Source organism: Gorilla gorilla, chromosome 11, assembly GCF_029281585.2.
Source record: "Gorilla gorilla gorilla isolate KB3781 chromosome 11, NHGRI_mGorGor1-v2.1_pri, whole genome shotgun sequence".
In the NCBI taxonomy this organism is placed as follows: Eukaryota; Metazoa; Chordata; class Mammalia; order Primates; family Hominidae; genus Gorilla; species Gorilla gorilla.
The window spans coordinates 118,044,475-118,069,979 of record NC_073235.2 but is presented as its reverse complement, the minus strand read 5'-3'; the positions used below and the strand labels follow the sequence as shown (position 1 = coordinate 118,069,979).

Sequence of the window (25,505 nt, the reverse complement as noted above, 5' to 3'; positions counted from 1 at the left end):
TTTGGCTGCTATGTTAGTCTTAATGACATCAGCAGGGAGGGCGCAGATTCTGACTGCGGACCTGCATATCACTTTAAATCTCCAATATAATTTATGGGAGAGGGGTTTGTGTGTGTGTGTGTGTGTGTGTGTGTGTGTGTGGCAGGGGGGAGTTATTTTCTATGGCACATTTCCCCTTGAAACCATTTTACCAACTCCCTTATACACACACACCACAACATACACACAACCTGTAAAGCCAGCTCATTGGCTTATTAAAGCAAGTGTTCCCAGGGTTGAAGAGGTGTAATTTTCCTGAAAACGTTGCTCTAGGATTTATCCTTAAGGAGAAAGCTGAGCTGTCTTCTTAGCTCATTAGGTGATTCAACTGCCTCATCACTGAAGTTCCAAAAAGACCCACACAGTGCTAGACAGCTCTGCTCAGGCTGGTTCGTTAATTGCTTCCCTCGTCTGGAGCTCAAAGAGGAAAAATCAGCTTAACATGAATATTTTCACCTAATGGCATCTCTAATTGACATTTATTAAGGATGTCAGGTCTTCAAGGATGACATTTATTATTAAAAAGGTTTGCATGACTGTTCTTATTTTATCTTCGTGCTGAATAGTCATTATTAGAAGAAGTGGCAATATTCAAAGAGTCAAAAAGAATCACTGGCTCTTCACTAATCAAGCAAGATGCTAAGGGATATTAGAAAAGGGAGGATTTATGGTGTTTCTAAGCCTCCGTCTCAAAGAAAACAGTGCATCTTACTTTTGCTCATGAATCTGCAGGGTACAGAATAGTCTATTCACCATCAGTAGAAGGTAGCAGCACAGAACTCAACCTTCCTGAAACTGCAAACTCCGTCACCCTCAGTGACTTGCAACCTGGTGTTCAGTATAACATCACTATTTATGCTGTGGAAGAAAATCAAGAAAGTACACCTGTTGTCATTCAACAAGAAACCACTGGCACCCCACGCTCAGGTAACTTTTTTAAGAAGACACTTCCTATGTTATCTTATCAGGATTGTTCCTGAAGGAGGGTTGTTTTGTCTCTGTCAACAGTTCTCACATTCAAGAAATCTTATATATTAGTTTTTCCCTAAACTTCTGATATTTAGCTGAAATGTCATAAGTAACTTATCAAAGCTGGCTACTGGCCTTTCTGTTTAAAAACCGACACCATAACGTCCATCTACAAATTTTCCCCCAGAAGCTTAAGGGTCATTTCATTTTTGATTCTTAAGTATTATAAAATGATTCAGTAAAACAAAAACCATTACATTATTTTCTGCAGTTATTTCAAAGGCTTTTTCTAAAAAATTTTTTTAGTATCTTATAACCCTCTCCCCCCCACCACCATATGACACTTCATATGCTGGTAACTCACTTATTACCTATTTTAGATAAAAGGTTCAAATGTCATAATTTAAGCACTATGACGGGACCATGAAAATGTGATCTGATTAAGAGACAAAACTTAGCAAAACTCTCGAATGAGAGGCTCAATGAACTGCCTAACATATCCAAGAAACTGGCTTCTTAAAAGTAATCTTCAGCAGAGAATGTGAATGACCAGTTGACTCTTGTCTGTCAGATACAGTGCCCTCTCCCAGGGACCTGCAGTTTGTGGAAGTGACAGACGTGAAGGTCACCATCATGTGGACACCGCCTGAGAGTGCAGTGACCGGCTACCGCGTGGATGTGATCCCCGTCAACCTGCCTGGCGAGCACGGGCAGAGGCTGCCCATCAGCAGGAACACCTTTGCAGAAGTCACTGGGCTGTCCCCTGGGGTCACCTATTACTTCAAAGTCTTTGCAGTGAGCCATGGGAGGGAGAGCAAGCCTCTGACTGCTCAACAGACAACCAGTATGTCTTCTCCTATCTTTACCTCCCCTCCAAATTCTCCACCCTCACTTGCAGCCTGTGAGAAAGTGCAGTAAACCATTCACTCAGAGGTGTATGGTTTAGAGAGAGGGAAATAACCAGCCGGCAAGGGAATGCATAGTGAACACAAAGCACATTAAACTTGAAAACAAAACTCAGATAAGCTCCATGGATGCTAAGTGGTAACCCATTTCTAAAATACATGTACCAGCTGAAGGGTACTAAGAGGGGAGAACTGAAGAGAATCTAAATTGAGTGCATTTTTCGTGTAACTAAATATATCTAGATCAAAGTTAAAATGCAGGATCATAACACTTAGAGTAGAATTCATTTAAGAATAGCAATTTTCTAGTATTACTAGCCACCAGCTTATTTGCTCAGTTTTTACAAGCATTATTCTCATATTTACTCTTTGTTTTGACCTTAGGAAGGAAGGTCTTATTATTATTATTTTTTTATTTATTTTTTTTGAGATGGAGTCTCGCTCTGTCGCCAGGGCTGGAGTGCAGTGGCACCATCTCAGCTCACTGGAACCTCCACCACCTGGGTTCAAGCAATTCTCCTGCCTCAGCCTCCCAAGTAGCTGGGACTACAGGCGTGTGCCACCATGCCCTGCTAATTTTTGTGTTTTTAGTAGAAATGGGTTTCGCTATGTTGGCCAAGCTGGTCTGAAACTCCTGACCTCAAGTGATACACCCACTTTGGCCTCCCGAAGTGCTGGGATTACAGGCGTGAGCCATCGTGCCCAGCCGGAAGGTCTTACTAGTATCCGTATTGAATACTTAAAGAAACTGAGGCTTTAAAAAAGTTCTGCAACTTGTAGGGTCACAGAGATAGGAAGGGATAGAGCTGGCTCTATAACCTATGTCCGAAGCCCATGCTCTCAATTATTATACTCGACTGCCTCTTAAAGATTTCCTCTATTTGAAAGGTAATTTAAATTTCGGTGGGAAAACTGCTGGTTATTATTCTCAAGAATAAACTCCACAACTTTTGTGATTCTGATAGTGCAAACTCACCAGTATCCTACCATGAATCTGAGTATACGTTATCATTACTCTAATTACTGTCTAATCTGAACCATGTGAAAATAACTTTTATTTCTCTAGCAAAGGGCTACTCACAGAATATTGCTTTTGACCCATAGAGAGCTGCTTCTTGCTGTCATTTTAGGAGGCATATCCCTTTTTCCTTAATCTGTTTGGCTCAGAGCTAACTGTGAACTTCAGAAGTGTGTGTTTTGCCTTTTTAAAAATACCATTGCTTTAATGTAACTATAATTTCTGAGACTGATGCGAAAGTCTTGCTGGAAAATTAGACTTCCCAAAGGATCACAGTCAAGCAAAATGGTTCCACAATTTCTCATGACTGGCAGAGTTTTGGCAAAGTTTTGTGTAGCACTCAATCTCTTACTGGCTCAGTTTTTCCAGGGTTTTGACTTTCACATAGTAACAACCTTGAGGAGAGAAAACTTAGACATTCAATCAAGTTTCAGGACTTGAGTTATGATCATTACTGATCTAAATATTTCTTGGCATGTTGCATCTTTTTTCCTAGAACTGGATGCTCCCACTAACCTACAGTTTGTCAATGAAACTGATTCTACTGTCCTGGTGAGATGGACTCCACCTCGGGCCCAGATAACAGGATACCGACTGACCGTGGGCCTGACCCGAAGAGGCCAGCCCAGGCAGTACAATGTGGGTCCCTCTGTCTCCAAGTACCCACTGAGGAATCTGCAGCCTGCATCTGAGTACACCGTATCCCTCGTGGCCATAAAGGGCAACCAAGAGAGCCCCAAAGCCACTGGAGTCTTTACCACACGTAAGCCGAAAATTAAATGCCTTTTCTTAACTATATTTACATTCTCTGTTCTTCATGCTTTAAAAAAAAAAAAACAAAACCAAAAAAAAAACATTAAAAAATTAGTACATAATTTAAATCAGTGATACTAAAAATGTGCTCCATAGACTGGCTGCTGGCCCGTTAATTGTTTGCTGCTAGTCTGCAACAAGAAAAACGGTTGTGCCAGAATGTAAATCACAAAGCACACTGCTTAGTACAGCTGAGAATTTTTCTGAAGCCAGATTTTCTTGATGAAGGAAGCAGTGTGTTAATTTGCACACATTGCCAAGCTCGCTCTTTCCTCTAGGGCCAGCACTTTGAGTAACATGGGTTTAAAGCAGTCTGTTATTAGAAAAATTAAATTCGATTACATTAAATGAATTTACCAAACACTAGTTAACGCAAGAAAAAATTAGCACCTATGTCTACATTCTATTACTTTGGGCATTGAATAGTAACTATAAATGCAGAATAAAAATATCTATGGATTGAATGGGAACCAACTAATTGAACATGAAGCCAAGGAAATGATTTCTTTATGAGTGTTGGCTGCAGAAGATTAAAGTACTTTTGCAGACGGAATCGCTCTTTTCTTAAATTACTCTTGAAATTCCTCAGAGGAGAAAAATATTAACAATAATTTTTGGTCATGTCTGTCCTTTTGCTCAACATTTTAAAGGAAGTGGTCTTAAATCTCCCACATATCTACATCACAATAACGAGCTCTATTCACAAACTGATTTCTATTAAATACATTTCCATTTACATTACAGAGAATTATGAGACTCCTTATGTCTAGCTGAACATCACTTGTTATTTTCAACTTGACATTTTTGAATTATAGAAGCACCTAACATAAGCACTTCTTCAGCATATATTGTAACCATGGACTAGTTTGCAATTTTCTAAGAGCTTTCAACAAATGTTACTCTTCGACTAATTTAAAAGTATGGATGTTAAAAAGCATTCAAAAAGTCCATACAAGCCTAGTTTGTAAATAACTATGGAATTGATTTCCCAAAGAAAATACAAACTTTTCCCCATAAGAATTCATACTTTAAGAAAAACTTACTTCCATTTAAATTTACTGTATGAAGTTTGGCTCATGAAGGCTTTTTCCTAAATAATAGTTAATCGTAAGCAAGTAAAATTCACTTTTAATTTGCAAATAAGCTTACTTGAAAATTTGGCTAAAATTTTACACGGTTCTAAGATAGTCTAAGATCTACTCTCATGAAATTAATGTCTTTATATTTCTTGTAAATATTCATTTCTTATAAATGTCCTTCAGTGAATTAGAATGGAGATTTCAGTGAATGTGCCCTTTCAGTAGGTGTCTTTTACTAAAATGTAGAATTCTATAGTTGTCATGTTCATTCCTTAACATAAGACATATTTTATGTAGTTTCTTTTGTTGAACACAGTGCTTATAAAGGAAAAAGCATTTTTAATGATGCTAACAATAATTAAGGGAAGGTGGTGGGTCAAGATATTTCAAGTACTTCTGAAGACTGATATATTGGATATATTATTTTATGCTTTGCATAATACATTCATATAAAATATAATGATTTTAATTGAAGTACTGATAGCCAGAACTAATTTTATTAGATAAAGGTTAACATAGTGTCTGGAACATTGTGTGCTTTCAAAAACTATTTGGTGAATAGATAATTGAAAAAGGAATAATAACAAAAACAGCTAAATGAAGCTTATATTTAAATAAACTAATGTTAAGCAGGGTATTCTACAACTCCATTTGAACTTTAAGCACTTCCTAAGGCTGTAAACATCCACAAGGCTTGCATGTTTTTGAAATTACTAAATTTCTATAGTTTTTTACTATCTTACTAAGCTGAATTCTGGGAGTAACTTTTCTGAGTTTTATAACTTGTGCTAAATTCTTAAGAGCAAATGTGAGAAAAGTTAGGGGAAAAAGCTGTTTCTGGGGAAAATTCAGCTTAGTCTTATATTGATAGGGCAAATTTTATTTCTTTAACAGCTGGGCTGTTCTTCCCTAACAAGACCTGCCAGAACCCATAGCTCACACTTAGAATCACATCCTTTGTTTGACATCGTTTGTGGGTTTGTGGTTTGGTGATTTTCCCATAATGGCCTTCCCAGGCAGAGAGCATCATCTTAAACTTGGGAAGACTCTAGGTGGCTGGCACAAGCAATAGAAAATACCTAGTCTTAAAGCCCAGGACAGTTGAGGCGAATATAATTTGTAAAAAAAGTTGTGGTTTTCACAGATGTTCAGTGAAAGAAACTGACTGTTCTCTGAATTGTTTTTTGTGGGCCATTAAAAATGGTCACACAGGGCTGGCCATGGCATTTTGGCAGAGTCACCAGCAGCCAAGTGGTGTATAATTTCAGAGGTACTAAAAGGCATCAGGGGTCACCCATCCCAGTCATGTCGCCCCACCCCCCCACCAAACACCATCAAAATAATAACATACATAGATGAAACAGCCCACTAAACCAGTAGTACCTCAGTTCAGCCATTAGAGCTATCATTATGAAGTGGCCCACACATATATTTGGCTTTTTCTCACACAATATTTTTAAAATAAAAATGGCTCCTTAGAATCCAGACTGAAAAAAAAATGCGAGAATTGCGATGTTGATTCTAAATTCCCACATGGCAAAGAAAAAAAATTGACTGGAGTTGAGTTGAGACTGGAGTCTGAACACTTTTTAATCCCTGTTTGTATAACTCTGGAGACTAATTCTTTGTCTTGCCAGCCATTCATAATTTAGTATAAATGCATTCAGAGGTTTTTTCCCAATGGGAACAAAATTTGATTGAGATGTAAAGAGAGGAAGAATTGTGGAGATGTCAAACATGTGACCAGAGCTATTAACACACTTGATACCCTTGAACTTAAACTTACCCAACTCAAAATATCTGGCCTTCTATGATCTTACCTTTCTACATTTATAATAAGATTTGCAAGGTTGTTGGAAATCTCTATCTTAACTTTATATATACATGCCTCTTTCTTTCTTTCTTTTTCTTTCTTTCCTTTCCTTTCCCTTTCTTTCTTTCCTTCCTTCCTTCCTCTCTCTTTTCTTCCTTTCCTTTCCTTTCCTTCCTTCCTGCCTTCCTTTCTTTTCTTTCTTTCTTTCTCTTTCTTTCTTTTCTTTCTTTTTCTTTCTTTCTTTCTTTCTTTCTTTCTTTCTTTCTTTCTTTCTTTCTTTCTTTCTTTCTTTCCTTCCTTCCTTCCTTCCTCTCTCTTTCTTCCTTTCCTTCCTTCCTCTTTCTTTCTTTCTTTCTTTCCTTCTTTCTTTCCTTTCTTTCTCTCTCTCTCTCTCTCTTTCTTATTTTTGGTGCTAAAACCCAAAACAAATATTTTATTTAAAAATAAGATTTTTTGTTTTTGTTTTTGGCCAGGTGTGATGGCTCATGCCTGTAATTCCAGCACTTTGGGAGGCCAAGGTGGGCAGATCACCTGAGGTCAGGAGTTCGAGACTGGCCTGGCCAACATAGTGAAACCCCGTCTTTACTAAAAATACAAAAATTACCTGGGTGTGGTGGTGGACAACTGTAGTCCCAGCTACTTGGGAGTCTGAGGCAGGAGAATCACTTGAACCCAGGAGGCTGAGGTTACAGTGAGATGAGATTGCGCCACTGCACTCCAGCCTGGGTGATGGAGCAAGACTCCATCTCAAAAAAAAAAATTGTTTAAGTAATATTTTATTTTCTTTCTTTCTTTTTTTTTTTTTTTTTTTTGAGATGGAGTCTTGCTCTCTCGCCCTGGCTGGAGTGCAGTGGTGTGATCTCGGCTCACTGAAACCTCCATCTCCCAGGTTCAAGTGATTCTCCTGCCTCAGCTTCCCAAGCAGCTAGGATTACAGGCATCCACCACCACACCTGGCTAATTTTTATATTTTTAGCAGAGACAAGGTTTCACCATGTTGGCCAGGTTGGTCTTGAACTCCTGGCCTCAAGTGATTCACCCACATCAGCCTCCCAAAGTGCTGGGATTACAGGCATGAGCCACTGCGCCTGGCCAAAGTAATATTTTCAATAAGAAAAATAACAGTGATGTCAGGATGCTAGAAAATGCAAAATAAATTTGTTATAATTCCTGATTCTGGTGATAAAATACTAAATTTTTGCAGTATTATTATTCTGAAAGAATAATCACATATTTAAAGTACAAATCTTTAGACTTCAAAGTGCATCCATGGTGGCAGATTTTGTTTAACTTTTATATAGCATCTTTTATTGCAACCAAAAATAGCTGACCATTATTGTGGAATAATTCAGCATAAAGCTATTTTTTTTCTTCTTTTGAGATGGAGTCTCATTCTGTCACCCAGGCTGGAGTGCAATGGCATGATCTCGGCTCACTGCAACTTCTGTCTCCAGGGTTCAAGCGATTCTTGTGTCTCAGCCTCCCAAGAAGCTGGGACTACAGGCACGAGCCACCATGATGGCTAATTTTTCATATTTTTAGTAGAGACAGGGTTTCACCATGTTTGCCAGCCTGGTCTCGAACTCCTGACCTCAAGTGATCCACCCACCTCGGCTTCCCAAAGTGCTGGATTACAGGCATGAGCCACCGATCCCCGCCCAGCATAAAGCTGTTTTTAGATCACCTTCTATAATTTACCATTGTTCTTAAATTAATGATTAAGAAACAATATGATAATCAGTTTGTGGTGGCCAGTTTTACATTTTATAAGGGATTTTACACTGACGATATAGGGAAATTTATTATCATCAAACTCAAATCCCAACAATGATAAAAAGACATGAATTAGGTTATATAATTTCAATGAAAAGACCACCTTAGCGAACATCTAACCCCTTGTTACTCAGGTATAATTCACGGGCCAGCAGAATTGGTATTATCTGTGTTTGTCAGAAATGCAAACTCCCTAGTTCTTTGTTGGACCTCCAGAAACAGAATCTGCATTTTAGCCAGACCCCAGATGATGTGTGTGGCACATTAAAGATTGAGAAGCCCGATCCTCTCCCAATTCTCACCCAATGAAAAAATATGTTACATTCTCTATCCACTGCTTGGTTAAACTGAGGTTCTCCATAAAAATACTTGTTATCTATATGCTATGCAATCATCTGTGAGTTTGAGTTTTGAATATGTGCATTGATTCTCTCTCACAGTGCAGCCTGGGAGCTCTATTCCACCTTACAACACCGAGGTGACTGAGACCACCATTGTGATCACATGGACGCCTGCTCCAAGAATTGGTTTTAAGGTAAACTGCAGATGTTCCTAATCTCTGTGATACAGCCCTGAGGAGTCCTTGTGTTTCCCATGTAGTGGAAACAGGGTGCTCAGGAGTCAGGAGACCTGGGATTTGTCACCTGCTTCTGTCCATACATCTTTGACTACGTTGTCAGGGCCTACCTCACTGAATTGTTGGAAGGGTGGATGGAGGCTGCGAGAGTGTTTTGCAAAGGATAAAACATTAGCACGAAGCTGCTGCTTATTGTTATCTTATTTTCTCTATTCTTTCCTGCAGGGAATTACATTTCAAAAAAACATGGGAAAACTTTATTTGATGTGTTGTTCTAAATAAGTGTGAACAAGTTCACAAAAGCCAGTTTAGGGAGACCAATTAAACTCAGAGTCACTTAAAAATCGCATTTTCATCCAATCAGTTTCATCTCCAACTGTTCAAAGCACTGCGGGTGAATCTCTTAATAGAAGTTAAGATTAAGGTTTCCCTGTGGATATCTGGATCCATCTTCTTTAAAGTAATGATATTAGGGAAGCGGTGAATACAAATGAATATGTTTGAAAGAATTCCATTCTTTGGCATTTAGCGTGAAGAGAGAAATATTTGTTATCGCTGGAAATCATGACTCGATCCCCTTGATTGTTTAAAAAAATACACCAAAGGTAAAGTTTATAAATGGCCATATTTATGATTATGCTACTCAAATATAGAAGAACTTTCTGAAGATTGCCAGTATACCTTTTAAATTCCCTTAATAATGTCATGCTGACTTTCAGAAGCCTTATGATGTGTGAAGGATCTCTCTAGAGTTGAACACTATTGGATAACAGTGTTACCTAAGTTTCTGAAATAGAATCTTAAAAGAATTTTAAATTACGGGCATAGTTATTCTAATTCTTCTCTTGTAATGTATCATCCTGCAGTTGAAGCTATGAACATATCTCTTCAAAAGGTGTGTTTTTGCAATACAGTTGCTACAGGGGCTGGTGCCTTTAAATGGCAACTAAAAGGTGAATTGAATGTGAATAACTCGTTAAAGGGAGAGCTCAGACATTCCTTCTAGCACACACACAGAAAAATAGAAATGAACTACCATGTGACCCACAGTCCCTGTATACGTCTGGTTTGTAACAAGAGATTCTTTATCAAGCAAAACAGTATGTAATGACATTTCTCTGGAACCTTCCATTACAAGCCACCTTAATGCAGTTTGGAAGATACCTCCCCCACCTGGGGGAATTTCCAGCTAAAGTATATAAAAGAGTCCCCAAATCATTTCCCAATAAAAGTACACTGTGCAGTTTCTGGAGAGTTTACACTATTTAAAGCATAATCACAGTCTCACAGCAGTAACAGGCCTCTGGAAATATTTGTCCTTGGTGTTTACTTTGCATTCGTTCCTCTAGCTGGGTGTACGACCAAGCCAGGGAGGAGAGGCACCACGAGAAGTGACTTCAGACTCAGGAAGCATCGTTGTGTCTGGCTTGACTCCAGGAGTGGAATACGTCTACACCATCCAAGTCCTGAGAGATGGACAGGAAAGAGATGCGCCAATTGTAAACAAAGTGGTGACACGTAAGAAGAATTCTTTTTCCCTTTTCTATTAGTTTTTAAAACTGTTCTACTTTTCGAAAAAAGCTAGTGTCAATATCACTTTTTACTTATGAGAATGGCACAGGGGAGATATCTTATCCTTACTTATATTATTAATGCTATTCCTGAATTTGGAGTAGCAGGTTCAATTCATGCTTTATATTTTATGGCATCAGAAATGTTCTTTCCATGTCAAGAATATTTATGAACTGGCAAGATGAAAATAATTTCAATAGTATTGCAAAATCATTAATCATAAAAAAGTCTTTGTCAGAGAATTACTGCTGTCCATCATATTTTCATAATGTAACCTATATTTTTATGGGAGGGAGGGAGGGAGGGAAGAAGCATGGAAGAGAGGGAGGTAGGGAAGGAGGAAAGATTACACAGGTCAAGAGCTTTGTGTCGGCCGGGCGCGGTGGCTCACGCCTGTAATCCCAGCAAGTTGGGAGGCCGAGGCGGGCGGATCATGAGGTCAGGAGATCGAGACCATCCTGGCTAACACGGTGAAACCCCGTCTCTACTAAAAATACAAAAAATTAGCCGGGCGCGGTGGCGGGCGCCTGTAGTCCCAGCTACTTGGGAGGCTGAGGCAGGAGAATGGCGTGAACCCGGGAGGCGGAGCTTGCAGTGAGCCGAGATTGCGCCACCGCACTCCAGCCTGGGCAACAGAGCGAGACTCCGGCTCAAAAAAAAAAAAAAAAAAAAAGAGCTTTGTGTCAGCTTTAACTTTTAAAATGTTCTTTCTGCATAGCATTGTCTCCACCAACAAACTTGCATCTGGAGGCAAACCCTGACACTGGAGTGCTCACAGTCTCCTGGGAGAGGAGCACCACCCCAGGTAAGTTTGGGATGGATCAGAGGGCAAGTATACACCATACCTTCCCAAGACAAAGATTTTAGAAACTGTGTTTCTTTCAGAGAAAGAAGGGATTCAAATTACAAATGCTTAGCTCTCCATAAAAACGATAGCAGTACATGATGTACATCATGGAGCAGCCTGCAGGATGCTTTAATGCACGTTGACTTCAATCACAGGAAACAGAACAACCTTACACTAGTCTAGGGGGACAAGACAGATCCTCACACAGCTGTAGGGCTGAAGAAAAGCACTGTGGAAGGTGCCTTTTGCTGAGTGCATTAAAAATTGCCAAACAAATGGCTGAAGTCATATTACGTAATTTCCCTTTTGTGAGTTGTTACAGAGCCTAAGTTTATTATTCCCTGAAGTTTTATGAATGTTTTGTCATGAGTTGCACCACAAATATTTAAGGGTGATGAAAGGCAGAAATACCTTCATTTTACAGAATAAGAAAACTGAGACTTAGAAAAAATTGGCCTACTCATAGTCACACATTTTAAATGTTACAAAACTGGGATTGTAACTTAAGTTTGTAGACTCCTTCTCACACCCAACGTCACATATTTGGAATGTAATTTTTTTTAATTATATTCTATGCAAACTGAAAATTCTGATTAAGGGGTTTCCTGACCATTTTTAAAGCTTTAAATGAAGCATTTGTCTAAATTCCTTGTTCACATATATTTGAAAATTATTTATAAAATGCTAAAATGTATAAAGATAGTTAACAATATTCAAATAGCATGATGTACTATAGCAATAACAGGAAATTTTAGATACCCATTACTTTTGCCAAAACCACATGGAAGTCTCAACAAACCTATGGAGAGAAATCTTAAACAAAAATAAAAGTTCCAATTAATGTTGATTGCATTCTTACCTCATATACTTGTTAATTTAAGGGATATGTTTAGGTTATTATTTAGCTATTTCTAATTTTACTGTTAAATTCTTGTGAAACTTTTGTTTAAAAAAAAGTATTATATAGTTCTTATCTTTGCCGGGGCACAGAGCTCAGGCTATCATCTCTAAATCTGATTAATGTATGCAAACACACAGAATGAAACTAGCTCAGAATCTCTCTTTTAATCTCCCTCTGAAGTAGAGTGATTTTGGTAAAGTTTTCATTATCTGCGGAAACATTGTTTAAGCCAAAGCTATACAATTTCCAGCTGAGTTGCTCTGAATTTGAAACTTTAAGTTGACAATCTTTGTGCTTATTAGCAGCAGGATCATTAATACCTCGTCTCAATGGCCTAGCCCACACATATGGATGATCACTAGCAAGTGTAATGATCTCAATATTTATTTCTCATTCAGTTGGGTATCCTTGTATTTGCCACATTAGTGTTTACCCTGTTCCTAATGGCAAAATATTCTGTCATCTCCTTGCCTTTTATAAAGTTTAATATACTTTCTCATTTTAATCTGGCCCCACAGATCTAGTCATCACTGTTTTTATTTGAATGTCTCTCATCCCTCTCAACTCTTTTACTGCCCAATTTCTATGATTCCTGAAGACTTCAACAATCAATACTCTCTTTTTTGTTTGTTTTGTTTTTTTTTTTTTTTTGAGACACAGTCTCGCTCTGTCACCCAGGCTTGGAGTGCAGTGGCGCCATCTCAACTCGCTGCAACCTCCGCCTCCTGGGCTCAAGCGATTCTCGTGCCTCAGCCTCCCAAGTAGCTGGGACTACAGACATGCGCCACCAAGCCCAGCTATTTTTTATATTTTTAGTAGAGACGGGGTTTTACCGTGTTGGCCAGGCTGGTCTCGAACTCCCAACCTCAGGTGATCTGCCTGCCTCAACCTCCCAATCAATACTCTTTCTAGAATAAGTATCACCACTTTTGTTTCTCACCTTTTCTCCTTTCTTGGTTCTCTTCCTATAAATCCCATAGTTTCAGACCTTTTAAATTAGGAGAGCTCTCTGGGGAATGTGCTTAAGGTTGAGAGCGATTCTGTACTAGGCAGGTAGAAAGGAATATTCCTCAGCTGTCTTCAAATGATTCATTAAGGAAAAGCAGGGTACAGTGGTAGGACCATGAGATTTGGAAACAAAGAAAGCTTTGGGGAATCACTCCCCTGGTTCAAGATTTCCTTTAAAGTGAGGATCTTGGCAGAGGTTGAAGTGAGCCAAGATCACACCGCTGCACTCCAGCCTGGGTGATAGAGGGAGACTGTCTCAAAAAATAAAAATAAAAAAATAAAGTGAGGATCTTAGTACTACCTGAAAGGATTGTTGCAAGCATTGAATAACAGTGACAGTGGAGTCCTCAGTAAATGCCAAGTCCTTCTGCATTCCGCCCTGTGAGTCCATCATTGGAGTCTAGTTAAATATGCTCTGGCTCACAGATGCTCTGTGCAATAACTTCCTCTTTTCTTTTTTCTCCAGACATTACTGGTTATAGAATTACCACAACCCCTACAAATGGCCGGCAGGGATATTCTTTGGAAGAAGTGGTCCATGCTGATCAGAGCTCCTGCACGTTTGATAACCTGAGTCCCGGCCTGGAGTACAATGTCAGTGTTTACACTGTCAAGGATGACAAGGAAAGTGTCCCTATCTCTGATACCATCATCCCAGGTAATAGAAAAATAAGCTGCTATCCTGAGAGTGACACTTCCAATAAGAGTGGGGATTAGCATCTTAATCCCCAGATGGTTAAGGGTGTCAACTATATTTGGGATTTAATTCCGATCTCCCAGCTGCACTTTCCAAAACCAAGAAGTCAAAGCAGCGATTTGGACAAATGCTTGCTGTTAACACTGCTTTACTGTCTGTGCTTCACTGGGATGCTGTGTGTTGCAGCGAGTATGTAATGGAGTGGCAGCCATGGCTTTAACTCTGTATTGTCTGCTCACATGGAAGTATGACTAAAACACTGTCACGTGTCTGTACTCAGTACTGATAGGCTCAAAGTAATATGGTAAATGCATCCCATCAGTACATTTCTGCCTGATTTTACAATCCATATCAATTTCCAACAGCTGCCTATAAAATAGTTTTGTCCCTGTATGTGAGCACTGAAACAGCATTTGGTTGACACATCCAGTTTTTTCATCTTGCAGTTTCAAATCCTTCTTTTTGAAAATTGGATTATAAAAAAAAGAAGTAAAAGCCACACCTTCAGGGTGTTCTTTCTTGTGGCTTGAAAGACAACATTGCAAAGGCCTGTCTAAGGATAGGCTTGTTTGTCCATTGGGTTATAACATAATGAAAGCATTGGACAGATCGTGTCCCCCTTTGGACTCTTCAGTAGAATGCTTTTACTAACGCTAATTACATGTTTTGATTATGAATGAACTAAAATAGTGGCAATGGCCTTGACCTTAGGCCTGTCTTTCCTCAGCCTGAATGTGCTTTGGAATGGCACATTTCACACCATACATTCATAATGCATTAGCGTTATGGCCATGATGTTGTCATGAGTTTTGTATGGGAGAAAAAAAATCAATTTATCACCCATTTATTATTTTTTAACCTTCTTCATGCAAGCTTATTTTCTACTAAAACAGTTTTGGAATTATTAAAAGCATTGCTGATACTTACTTCAGATATTATGTCTAGGCTCTAAGAATGGTTTCGACATCCTAAACAGCCATATGATTTTTAGGAATCTGAACAGTTCAAATTGTACCCTTTAAGGATGTTTTCAAAATGCAAAAATATATATATATATATATTCCCTAAAAGAATATTCCTGTTTATTCTTCTAGGGAAGCAAACTGTTCATGATGCTTAGGAAGTCTTTTCAGAGAATTTAAAACAGATTGCATATTACCATCATTGCTTTAACATTCCATCAATTTTACTACTAGTAACCTGATATACACTGCTTTATTTTTTCCTCTTTTTTTGCCTCTATTTTCCTTTTGCCCCCCCTCCCTTTGCTTTGTAACTCAATAGAGGTGCCCCAACTCACTGACCTAAGCTTTGTTGATATAACCGATACAAGCATCGGCCTGAGGTGGACCCCGCTAAACTCTTCCACCATTATTGGGTACCGCATCACAGTAGTTGCGGCAGGAGAAGGTATCCCTATTTTTGAAGATTTTGTGGACTCCTCAGTAGGATACTACACAGTCACAGGGCTGGAGCCGGGCATTGACTATGATATCAGCGTTATCACTCTCATTAATGGCGGCGAGAGTGCCCCTACTACACTGACACAACAAACGGGTGAATTTTGAAAACTTCTGTGTTTGAGACATAGATGGTGTTGCATGCTGCCACCAGTTACTCTGGTTAAATATGGATGTTTCATGGGGGAAGTCAGCAGTTGGCCAACGATTCAGATAGGGTGGATTGGGGGGATAAGGAATCAAATGCATCTGCTAAACTGATTGGAGAAAAACACATGCAAGTATTCTTCAGTACACTCTCATTTAAACCACAAGTAGATATAAAGCTAGAGAAATATAGATGTCTGCTCTGTTAAATATAAAATAGCAAATGTTCATTCAATTTGGAGACCTAGAATTTTTCTTCTTAAATACCAAACACGAATACCAAATTGCATAAGTACCAATTAATTATAGGAAATATATCACCAAAATGTACCATCATGCTCTTCCTCCTACCCTTTGATAAACTCTACCATGCTCCTTCTTTGTAGCTAAAAACCCATCAAAATTTAGGGTAGAGTGGATGGGCATTGTTTTGAGGTAGGAGAAAAGTAAACTTGGGAGCATTCTAGGTTTTGTTGCTGTCACTAGGTAAAGAAACGCCTCTTTAACCACAGTCTGGGGACAAGCATGCAACATTTTAAAGGTTCTTTGCTGTGCATGGGAAAAGAAACATGCTGAGAACCAATTTGCATGAACATTTTCACTTGTAAGTAGAATTCACTGAATGGAACGGTAGCTCTAGATATCTCACATGGGGGGAAGTTTAGGACCCTCTTGTCTTTTTGTCTGTGTGCATGTATTTCTTTGTAAAGTACTGCTATGTTTCTCTTTGCTGTGTGGCAACTTAAGCCTCTTCGGCCTGGGATAAAATAATCTGCAGTGGTATTAATAATGTACATAAAGTCAACATATTTGAAAGTAGATTAAAAAATTTTTTTAATATATCAATGATGGCAAAAAGGTTAAAGGGGGCCTAACAGTACTGTGTGTAGTGTTTTATTTTTAACAGTAGTACACTATAACTTAAAATAGATTTAGATTACACTGTTTGCATGATTATAATTCTGTTTCCTTTATGCATGAAATATTGGTTTTACCTTTCCAGCTACTTCGTTAGCTTTAATTTTAAAATTACATTAACTGAGTCTTCCTTCTTGTTTGAAACCAGCTGTTCCTCCTCCCACTGACCTGCGATTCACCAACATTGGTCCAGACACCATGCGTGTCACCTGGGCTCCACCCCCATCCATTGATTTGACCAACTTCCTGGTGCGTTACTCACCTGTGAAAAATGAGGAAGATGTTGCAGAGTTGTCAATTTCTCCTTCAGACAATGCAGTGGTCTTAACAAGTAAGCAGTTGAATGTATCTGTTCCATAAATATTAACCTAGAGCATAGCAAATGAATTCCAAATTCTCAAGTAGGAGGAGCTAAGAGCAAGAGAGCTGCAACCAAGCTACAAACTAAACTCTGAATTCAATGCACAGCTCCATTAATTTTGAAAGATGTAATGTTTGTTGCTATCTTAATATACTTTTGATATCTACAGCTTTTAAAAAATCATAGTGGAAAAACACCTGCAGGAAAGTTCCATGACTTCAAACAAATTCTGCTTCTAAATAAGCACGTAAAAATAAGTGAATATCAAGAGAAATTACATGACTAAATCTAAATCTTTAGAGAAAAAAATGAGAACTGAAAATAGTGTCACCATATGTGCTTTATTCTCATTTTTATAAAAAAAGTGTCAGCAGTTGATTGATTTAGGATTTGAATACTTAGAAAAGTGACTGATTGTTTGGTCTAGATTAGAATGTTGTTGTGAAGAGAGTCAGAAGTTTAATTTGTACTTCAAAAAGAATCTGTTAGAAGGATTTCTCAGAAGACTGAGAACTTAGAAAAAAACTGACATTAAATAAATAACAACAATTTATGGAAATTGTCTCTTTCTAGTCCCAACCATTATAAAATAGACATCTTTTGTTAAAGAATAAAACAGTAGGCTGCAAGATGGTGCTCTGTTTCACATAAACAGTGCTTTTTATTATTTTCGCTGTAATAGTCAAATATATAACAACAGCAAAAGATTCTACATAAGGGAAAAATAGCTTACATTTAGGTACATTACCAAGTATTAGTCTGAAAACATCTACCTTTCAAACATAATTTAGATAATGAAACACAAAGAAGAGCAGCTCAGCTTGACCATAATCTTGGTTTCTTACTTTGTGGCTGAGGGCAAGAATATCTTTATATTGGCATATCCACCACCCCAGGGCTGTTGCTTCTGTTCTAGAGCACCCTGGAATCACTAATTACAGCATCACCCAGTATACAAGCCCCTGCATCACAATGTCTGTCCCTTAGCTGTAGACCTGTCACGTTAATCATGTGTTCTAAGACCTTATTATAATCCTAATGCTACAAATGACCTCAAGGTAGCCCTTCTCCCTCCTAGCAAAGTCATTATTATCCTCTTTTAAAGATGAAGCAAGCCAGTGCAGTGGCTCTCGCCTGTATAATCCCAGCACTTTGGGAGGCTGAGGTGGGCCAATTGCTTGAGCCCAGGAGTTCGAGCCCAGCCTGGGCAACACAGTGAGACCAAATCTCTACAAAAAATACAAAAATTAGCCGGGCATGGTGGTGCACACCTGTGGTCTCAGCTATGTAGGAAGTTGAGGTAGGAGGATTACCTGAGCCTGGGGAGGTTGAGGCTGCAGCAAGCCATGATCGTGCCACTGCACTCCAACCTGGGTGACAGAGTGAGACCCTGTCTCAAAAAAATAAACAAACAAATAAACATAAAGCCGTTGAGGTCCCCAGCAGTTAAGTAAATTGCCACTGGCCAGCTAGTATGGTGGAAATGGAATCCAGGCATCTGGTCCTCCAGTCTGGCACTTTTCCAAACTTTGTAGGGGGCTTTATAGAAACGCTAAAGGGCAAATGGTGTGCAGGGTAATGAGGGTTTAGTGAGTAGGAGTTCCAAATTTAGAAACATCACTCTCTGTATCTTTTAGATATACAAATATTTACCATATATTACAGTTGCCTCTAGTGTTCAGTACAGTAACATGCTGCACAGGCTCATAGCCTAGCAGCAATAGGCTAGACCACATAGCTTATAGCTTAGGTGTGTTATAGGCTCTACTACCTAGGTTTTTTGTTTTGTTTTGTTTTGTTTTTGAGACGGAGTCTCCCTCTGCTGCCCAGGATGGAGTGCAGTGGCATGATCTGGGCTCACTGCAACCTCCACCACCAAGGCTCAAGTGATTCTCCTGCCTCAGCCTCCTGAGTAGCTGGGATTACAGGCGTGAGCCACCACGCCCAGCTAATTTTTTTGTATTTTTAGTAGAGGGGGGCGTTTCACCATGTTGGCCAGGCTGGTTTCAAACTCCTGACCTCAAGTGATCCACCCTCCTCGGCCTCCCAAAGTGCTGGGATTACAAGCCCATCTAGGTTTGTGTAGGTACACTCTATGATGCTTACACAATCAAATCACCAAATCACACACTTATCAAAATGTATCTCCACCATTAAGCTATGCCTGACTGTGTATCAAAATGGAAGAAGAAGCTGGGCACAGTGGCTCACGCCTGTAATCCCAGCACTTTGAGAGGCCAAAGCGGGTGGATCACAAGGTCAGGATTTCCAGTCCAAGCCTGGTCAACACGGTGAAGCCCCGTCTCTATTAAAAATACAAAAATTAGCCAGGCATGGTGGCAGGCACCTGTAATCCCAGCTACTCAGGAGTCTGAGGCAGGAGAATCACTTGAACCCAGGAGGCAGAGGTTTCAGTGAGCCAAGATCACACCACTGCACTCCGGCCTGGGCAACAGAGTAAAACCCCGTCAAAAAGAAAAAAAAATAAAAATAAAAAAAAATGGAACAAGATACTCAGGGATGTAAATTTAATTTTTGAAAAAATATTCTGCTCTCATTTTAATATGGCAGAACTGATTGCTTTCTAAGTGTGGCTTTTTTCCAGTAAAGGTTAATTGCTAAGACCACTAGTCCTGGCCTGGGTCAATCCCAGTATGATCCTGGGCAAGTAAATTAAAGAAGATAACTTCTCTGTGCCTCAGTTTTTTTGGTTTTGTTTTTTGTTTTTTCATTTACAAAATGGAGATAATTGTAGTAAATCAAATTTTTAGAGGTGATAGGTTTGTTCATTTCTTGAATGCGGTGATGGTCTCCCAAGTCACACATATGTAAAAACCCATCACTTTAAAGATATGCCGTACATTGTATGACAAGAAATTGCTTTTAAAAGTAGCAAACTACCTTCCAGGGTTGTTGTGAGGCATAAATGGCAATCCACAGCACCACAGCAAGGATTATCATGTGCCCTCCAGAGACATACTCTCAGGTGGATGCGAGAAATATCCAGCTGTTGCAGCAACTTCATCCCACTTGAAATCCAGCTGAGTCACACTCACAGGTGGAATGGAGGGCTTCGAGAGGCCATGGGGCAAGGTGACCCTTCCTTATCATCTAATTACAGATCTTCTCCAGGTCTGTTCACTGAACACTTCGCCGTAGTGTTCACTTAGGTGTAAGTAGGCTATAGGACTGGACATTTGGATATTTCATCAGTTCAAATAGTCCTGGGCGTGCTTTAGTTTCTCATGCTTTTGAGCAGAGTTTTAAAATAAGCCCCATTTGCCCCTACAGACCTCCTGCCTGGTACAGAATATGTAGTGAGTGTCTCCAGTGTCTACGAACAACACGAGAGCACACCTCTTAGAGGAAGACAGAAAACAGGTGAGTGGTGTTGGCAGTATGACTATCCAGTAGCTTTTGCCTATCAATTCTGTATAACAAATGAAATGCTACTTCTAAAAATACATCTCCATTTTTTGTTGTCGTGGTGTCTGTACCTTTGTCATCACAGTATGATTTTATCGCTGGTCTCAAAAACTAAAAGATACCTTACTCAACAATTACCTAGACTTTCAGTCACTAACAAATTAAGAAATTTGTTGTCTGTCCTTTTAAAAAACATTTTCTAAGAAGATCTTTGTTATTTAGATTTAGCAGACATTCCTTTTCATTAGGCAGCTCTGTCTAATGGCTGACCCAACACTCATTGTCATCTATTTTTCTTCCTTTACTAAGCCAGCAAGTTTACATTTTCTTTTTACTTAATAAAATATGCATTTACTAGAAGGAAGTTGAATTGAATCTCATAAATATTACGTACTTAAATAAGAATGCTTCTTTTAATTTTTTCTTTAAAAAGGTACACCTTAGTATATTCATTAATTTATTTATAGTCCACTTGCTTCCAAAAAGGACTTATGATATCTTAGTTTGATTTCTTATTGAAAAGAACTAGTAAATGCTGTAACTGAAACAGAAATTTGCTGGAAGTCCCAGAGACTAAGTGATTTGAATTTGCAACAAACTCTGAATTTTTGTGCATTTTTGAAAAACGCATTTTTCAAAACTGTCAATTCACGAGGAATTATCAGCATTGTAATTTGTCTGGGATAATGTCTTTAGTTTCAGAAAGTTTTGTGTTTGGCATCATTACCACTCTGTTGACATATAAATTTCCTCTTGAGCTTAGGAGGCTTCTCTGAGAGTCAAACATTTACTTTGAGAGTGGGCAGATCTTGCTTTACTTGGAAAGATACACTTACAGGATAGAAACACAGAATACTTGAACACTGAAGAATTTGAAAATGTCAATTCTCAGAAGATCTTGAACACTTATCTCCAAATGTGACACAGAAACTTACTGTAATAACCCCTAAAATTTGCTTGAATTACTTAGCAAAAGAAAAAAATGAATGCTTGAGCTGGCTATTTTGAATTGAGTCAATTTAAGATTTTAAAATTCATATGTAGCTTAGAATCAGTACATCTTACTCTTTGGTTTATGGCAAATCATGGTATTGATGAGACAGGAATGAAATGTTGGATGTACATTAATTTCCCCTACACCTTCCTCACTTCCTAAACTGGTGGTGTCTTTTCTTTTTTTTTTCTCTTCCTCCCCTGGGTGGGAAAAACAGGTCTTGATTCCCCAACTGGCATTGACTTTTCTGATATTACTGCCAACTCTTTTACTGTGCACTGGATTGCTCCTCGAGCCACCATCACTGGCTACAGGATCCGCCATTATCCCGAGCACTCCAGTGGGAGACCTCGAGAAGATCGGGTGCCCCCCTCTCGGAATTCCATCACCCTCACCAACCTCACTCCAGGCACAGAGTATGTGGTCAGCATCGCTGCTCTTAATGGCAGAGAGGAAAGTCCCTTATTGATTGGCCAACAATCAACAGGTAACTTGTTTTCTGGTCTGCAAAGAAACTCAGAAGACTTTCCTACCCAGTTGGTAGATTCTGTACAGTAGCTTGCTGTTGTCTGTCATCAGCTCTCAAAAAAGAAAAAAAAAAAAAATAGATCGTTGTCATGGGACATGGAGAGGGAAGTGAGAAAATGTGTGGAGAAACATCTTCCTTAGAATATGGTAAAGAAGCCCGGGCGTGGTGGCAGTAAAGAAGATAATTTTTTTCCTCTCAAGAAATTTCTCACCTGATTTGGGCATTTATGCATTTCTAATAACACAAGTTTTGTTGAAAATGTAGAAAATTGGCCGGACGGGGTGGCTCACGCCAGTAATCTCAGCACTTTGGGAGGCCGAAATGGGCAGATCACTTGAGGTCAGAAGTTCAAGACCAGCCTGGCCAACATAGTGAAACCCCATCTCTACTAAATATACAAAATTAGCAAGGTGTGGTGGCATGCACCTGTAATCCCAGCTATTCGGGAGGCTGAGGCAGGAGAATCTTTGAACCTGGGAGGTGAAGGTTGCAGTGAGCTGAGATCAGGCCATTGCACTCCAACCTGGGTGACAGAGCAAGACCCTGTCTGAAAAAAAAAAAAAAAGGGGCCAGGCGCAATGGCTCACGCTTGTAATCCCAGCACTTTTGGAGGCCAAGGTGGGTGGATCATGAGGTCAAGAGATCGAGACCATCCTGGCCAACATGATGAAACCTCGTCTCTACTAAAAATACAAAAATTAGCTGGGCGTGGTGGCATGCACCTGTAGTCCCAGCTACTCAGGAGGCTGAGGCAGGAGAATTGCTTGAACCCAGGAGGCGGAGGTTGCAGTAAGCCGAGATTGTGCCACTGCACTCCAGCCTGGTGACAGAGGGAGACTCTGTCTCAAAAAAAAAAAAAAAAAAAGGTGGAAAACTGAACACTGTTTCAAAGTACCTTTAAAAATATAATTTTAGGGTAATAGTGTCATTGTTCTTAGCAGATAGAGGCTGAAGTACTTAGGGGAACAGTAGCATCATGTTATCTGTATTTTAGTCTCAAGTCGTCAAGCCAGAGACAAATACCTAAGGGAAGGGTATATAGGTGTTCATTGTATTACTTTTTTTTTTTTTTTTCCCTGAAATGGAGTCTTGCTCTGTCACCCAGGCTGGAGTGCAATGGTGGGATCTTGGCTCACTGCAACCTCTGCCTCCCGGGCTCGAGCAATTCTCTTGCCTCAGCCTCCCAAGTACCTGGGATTACAGGTGCCTGCCACCACGCCCAGCTAATTTTTGTATTTTTAGTAGAGATGGGATTTTATCATGTTGGCCAGGCTGGTTTTGAACTCCTGACCTCAAACGATCCACCCGCCTCGGCCTCCCAAAGTGCTGGGATTACAGGCGTGAGCCACCACGCCCGGCCTTGTATCACTTTTTTTTTTTTTTAACTTTTCTGTAGTTTTGAAATTTTTCCAAATAAAATGTTGAGGGAAAAAAACTCTTCCCCAAATTTGAAATAATCATTTTATCACAATTTGAATGGGCTCTGTAACCCCTTATCTTGAATTCGTCATAATATTAAATTCTGCTCATTACACATAGTATTTACATGATTGTATGGAGGAATCATTAAGACAATTATCTGGAAAATGAACAAACAGTAAATCTGAATATTGTTTGAAAATTACGGATGTGAAAAGTTTCCCTTTTTTTTTTCTAGTTTCTGATGTTCCGAGGGACCTGGAAGTTGTTGCTGCGACCCCCACCAGCCTACTGATTAGCTGGGATGCTCCTGCTGTCACAGTGAGATATTACAGGATCACTTACGGAGAAACAGGTACAGCAGTAAAATGCTATTTTACACTCTGATTAAATCAGATTCTGTTGTGGATAACCCGAAAGCCCAACAGTGAACAAAGAATTAAAGAAACTTTGGCAAGTCCATTCAACGGAGCCCTTGTTTTTTCCAAGAAAATACGTAAGATATAGATGATATAATTTGTTCTAAAACCCAAATAAAAAGTAGTTTATATACTACAACTAGAGGGGGAACGGCAGAGCTGAGGAAATAAAAGGACTGTAAATTCACAAACATATTATCAGTGGTGGAAATAAGTGATTTTTATTTTTTCTTCTCTTTACTTTTCTGTATTTTCCAAATTTTATTTAAAAGGAATGTATTCTGTTAAAAGTTTTAAAAAGGACACAATGCGTGCAATCCTGGGTTGAGGGCTTACCTTCTCCCACTTTTAATGCTACTCTACTACTCAGTGACATTTTAAAGCTGAAATGTTAAAACAGCGCTAACTGTAATTTTCTCTCAATGTTTATACACTGACCAAGGTTTGCTACATGCATAAATACCCCTTTCTGTTCAAGATAGCGCTCTTTAAAAGGGAATAAGCAAGAAGATGTGATTTACATGCTGCTATAAATGTGGTAATTCAATTAATCAGTAATACCCAAGTAGCTCTAAGCCCCTCACACTCTGAACTAACCCTTTTTCATACAGGAGGAAATAGCCCTGTCCAGGAGTTCACTGTGCCTGGGAGCAAGTCTACAGCTACCATCAGTGGCCTTAAACCTGGAGTTGATTATACCATCACTGTGTATGCTGTCACTGGCCGTGGAGACAGCCCCGCGAGCAGCAAGCCAATTTCCATTAATTACCGAACAGGTACAAACTTCTACTCTGGGGTGACACCAGCTTATTTATTCAGATAGTTTTTTGCAATGTTCTCCCAAGGTATTTTTCTCATTGTAGAATAGATTTTCCTTTTTAATGAGCAACAACCTGCAGCTAGCACCTGCAGCGAACAGAGTTTTGAGCCAGATAAAGAAGGAAGCACCCCAAGGGCAGGAAGTTCAGTCAGTTTTGTTGATATATTCTGCATGTCTGCAATAAGACAGGCATAGAGAGTGTTCAGTCAGTATGTGTTGGAAAATAATGGATGAGTTGATAAAGTAGGCAGACACCTGCTTGTGGAATGTAGCTTCTTTGTGAATGAAGCAGCCATCTCAAAAATAGGAAATGGTATTGAGATGCCTGCCCCATCCCTCTAAAAGCTCTCTCTGTATTCTTTCAAGAAGAAATACCTTTCTCATGTAAGAGATCATTCGAATATGTACCAGACCTAGAGAGGAAGACTTGTCCAATCTTGTCTCCAAGGACTGGGGCTTCACTGGTTTCTCCCTGCTTTTATTTGTAGAAATTGACAAACCATCCCAGATGCAAGTGACCGATGTTCAGGACAACAGCATTAGTGTCAAGTGGCTGCCTTCAAGTTCCCCTGTTACTGGTTACAGAGTAACCACCACTCCCAAAAATGGACCAGGACCAACAAAAACTAAAACTGCAGGTCCAGGTAAGAATCATCTGCATCTCGGCCAGGTGCGGTGGCTCACTCCTATAATCCCAGAACTTTGGGAGGCTGATGCGGGCAGATCACTTGAGGTTAGGAGTTCGAGACCAGCCTGGCCAATATGGCGAAACCCCGTCTGTACTAAAAAATACAAAAAAAATTAGCTGGGCATGGTGGCTTGTGCCTGTAATCCCAGCTACTCAGGAGGCTGAGGCAGGAGAATGGCTTGAAGCCTGGAGGCAGAGGTTGCAGTGAGCCAAGATAGCCCCACTGCACTCCAGCCTGGGTTACAGAGTGAGAGACTCCATCTCAGGGAGAAAAAAAAAAAAAAAAAAAGGAGTAATCTGCATCTCATATACA

At 39.5% G+C, this 25,505-nt stretch overlaps 1 protein-coding gene across 39 annotated transcripts in view; it reads left to right on the top strand.

Moving 5' to 3' along the window:
• FN1 (fibronectin 1) overlaps positions 1–25,505 on the top strand; it is a 75,739-nt gene that overhangs the window by 28,099 nt on the left and 22,135 nt on the right. For 20 of the 39 annotated variants that reach the window (XM_004033171.5, XM_063695428.1, XM_063695427.1 and 17 more), the window contains exons 18-30: positions 772–966; positions 1,580–1,852; positions 3,428–3,694; positions 8,850–8,944; positions 10,336–10,504; positions 11,277–11,363; positions 13,781–13,972; positions 16,685–16,867; positions 20,189–20,278; positions 21,535–21,804; positions 23,504–23,620; positions 24,296–24,460; positions 24,993–25,148. In XM_004033171.5, coding sequence (XP_004033219.1) covers positions 772–966; positions 1,580–1,852; positions 3,428–3,694; positions 8,850–8,944; positions 10,336–10,504; positions 11,277–11,363; positions 13,781–13,972; positions 16,685–16,867; positions 20,189–20,278; positions 21,535–21,804; positions 23,504–23,620; positions 24,296–24,460; positions 24,993–25,148 — 2,259 coding nt within the window. Of the gene's footprint in view, positions 1–771; positions 967–1,579; positions 1,853–3,427; positions 3,695–8,849; positions 8,945–10,335; positions 10,505–11,276; positions 11,364–13,780; positions 13,973–15,295; positions 15,569–16,684; positions 16,868–20,188; positions 20,279–21,534; positions 21,805–23,503; positions 23,621–24,295; positions 24,461–24,992; positions 25,149–25,505 lie in introns of all 39 variants that reach the window. The other 19 variants (XM_004033172.5, XM_019021872.4, XM_063695420.1 and 16 more) reach the window with 1 other exon arrangement.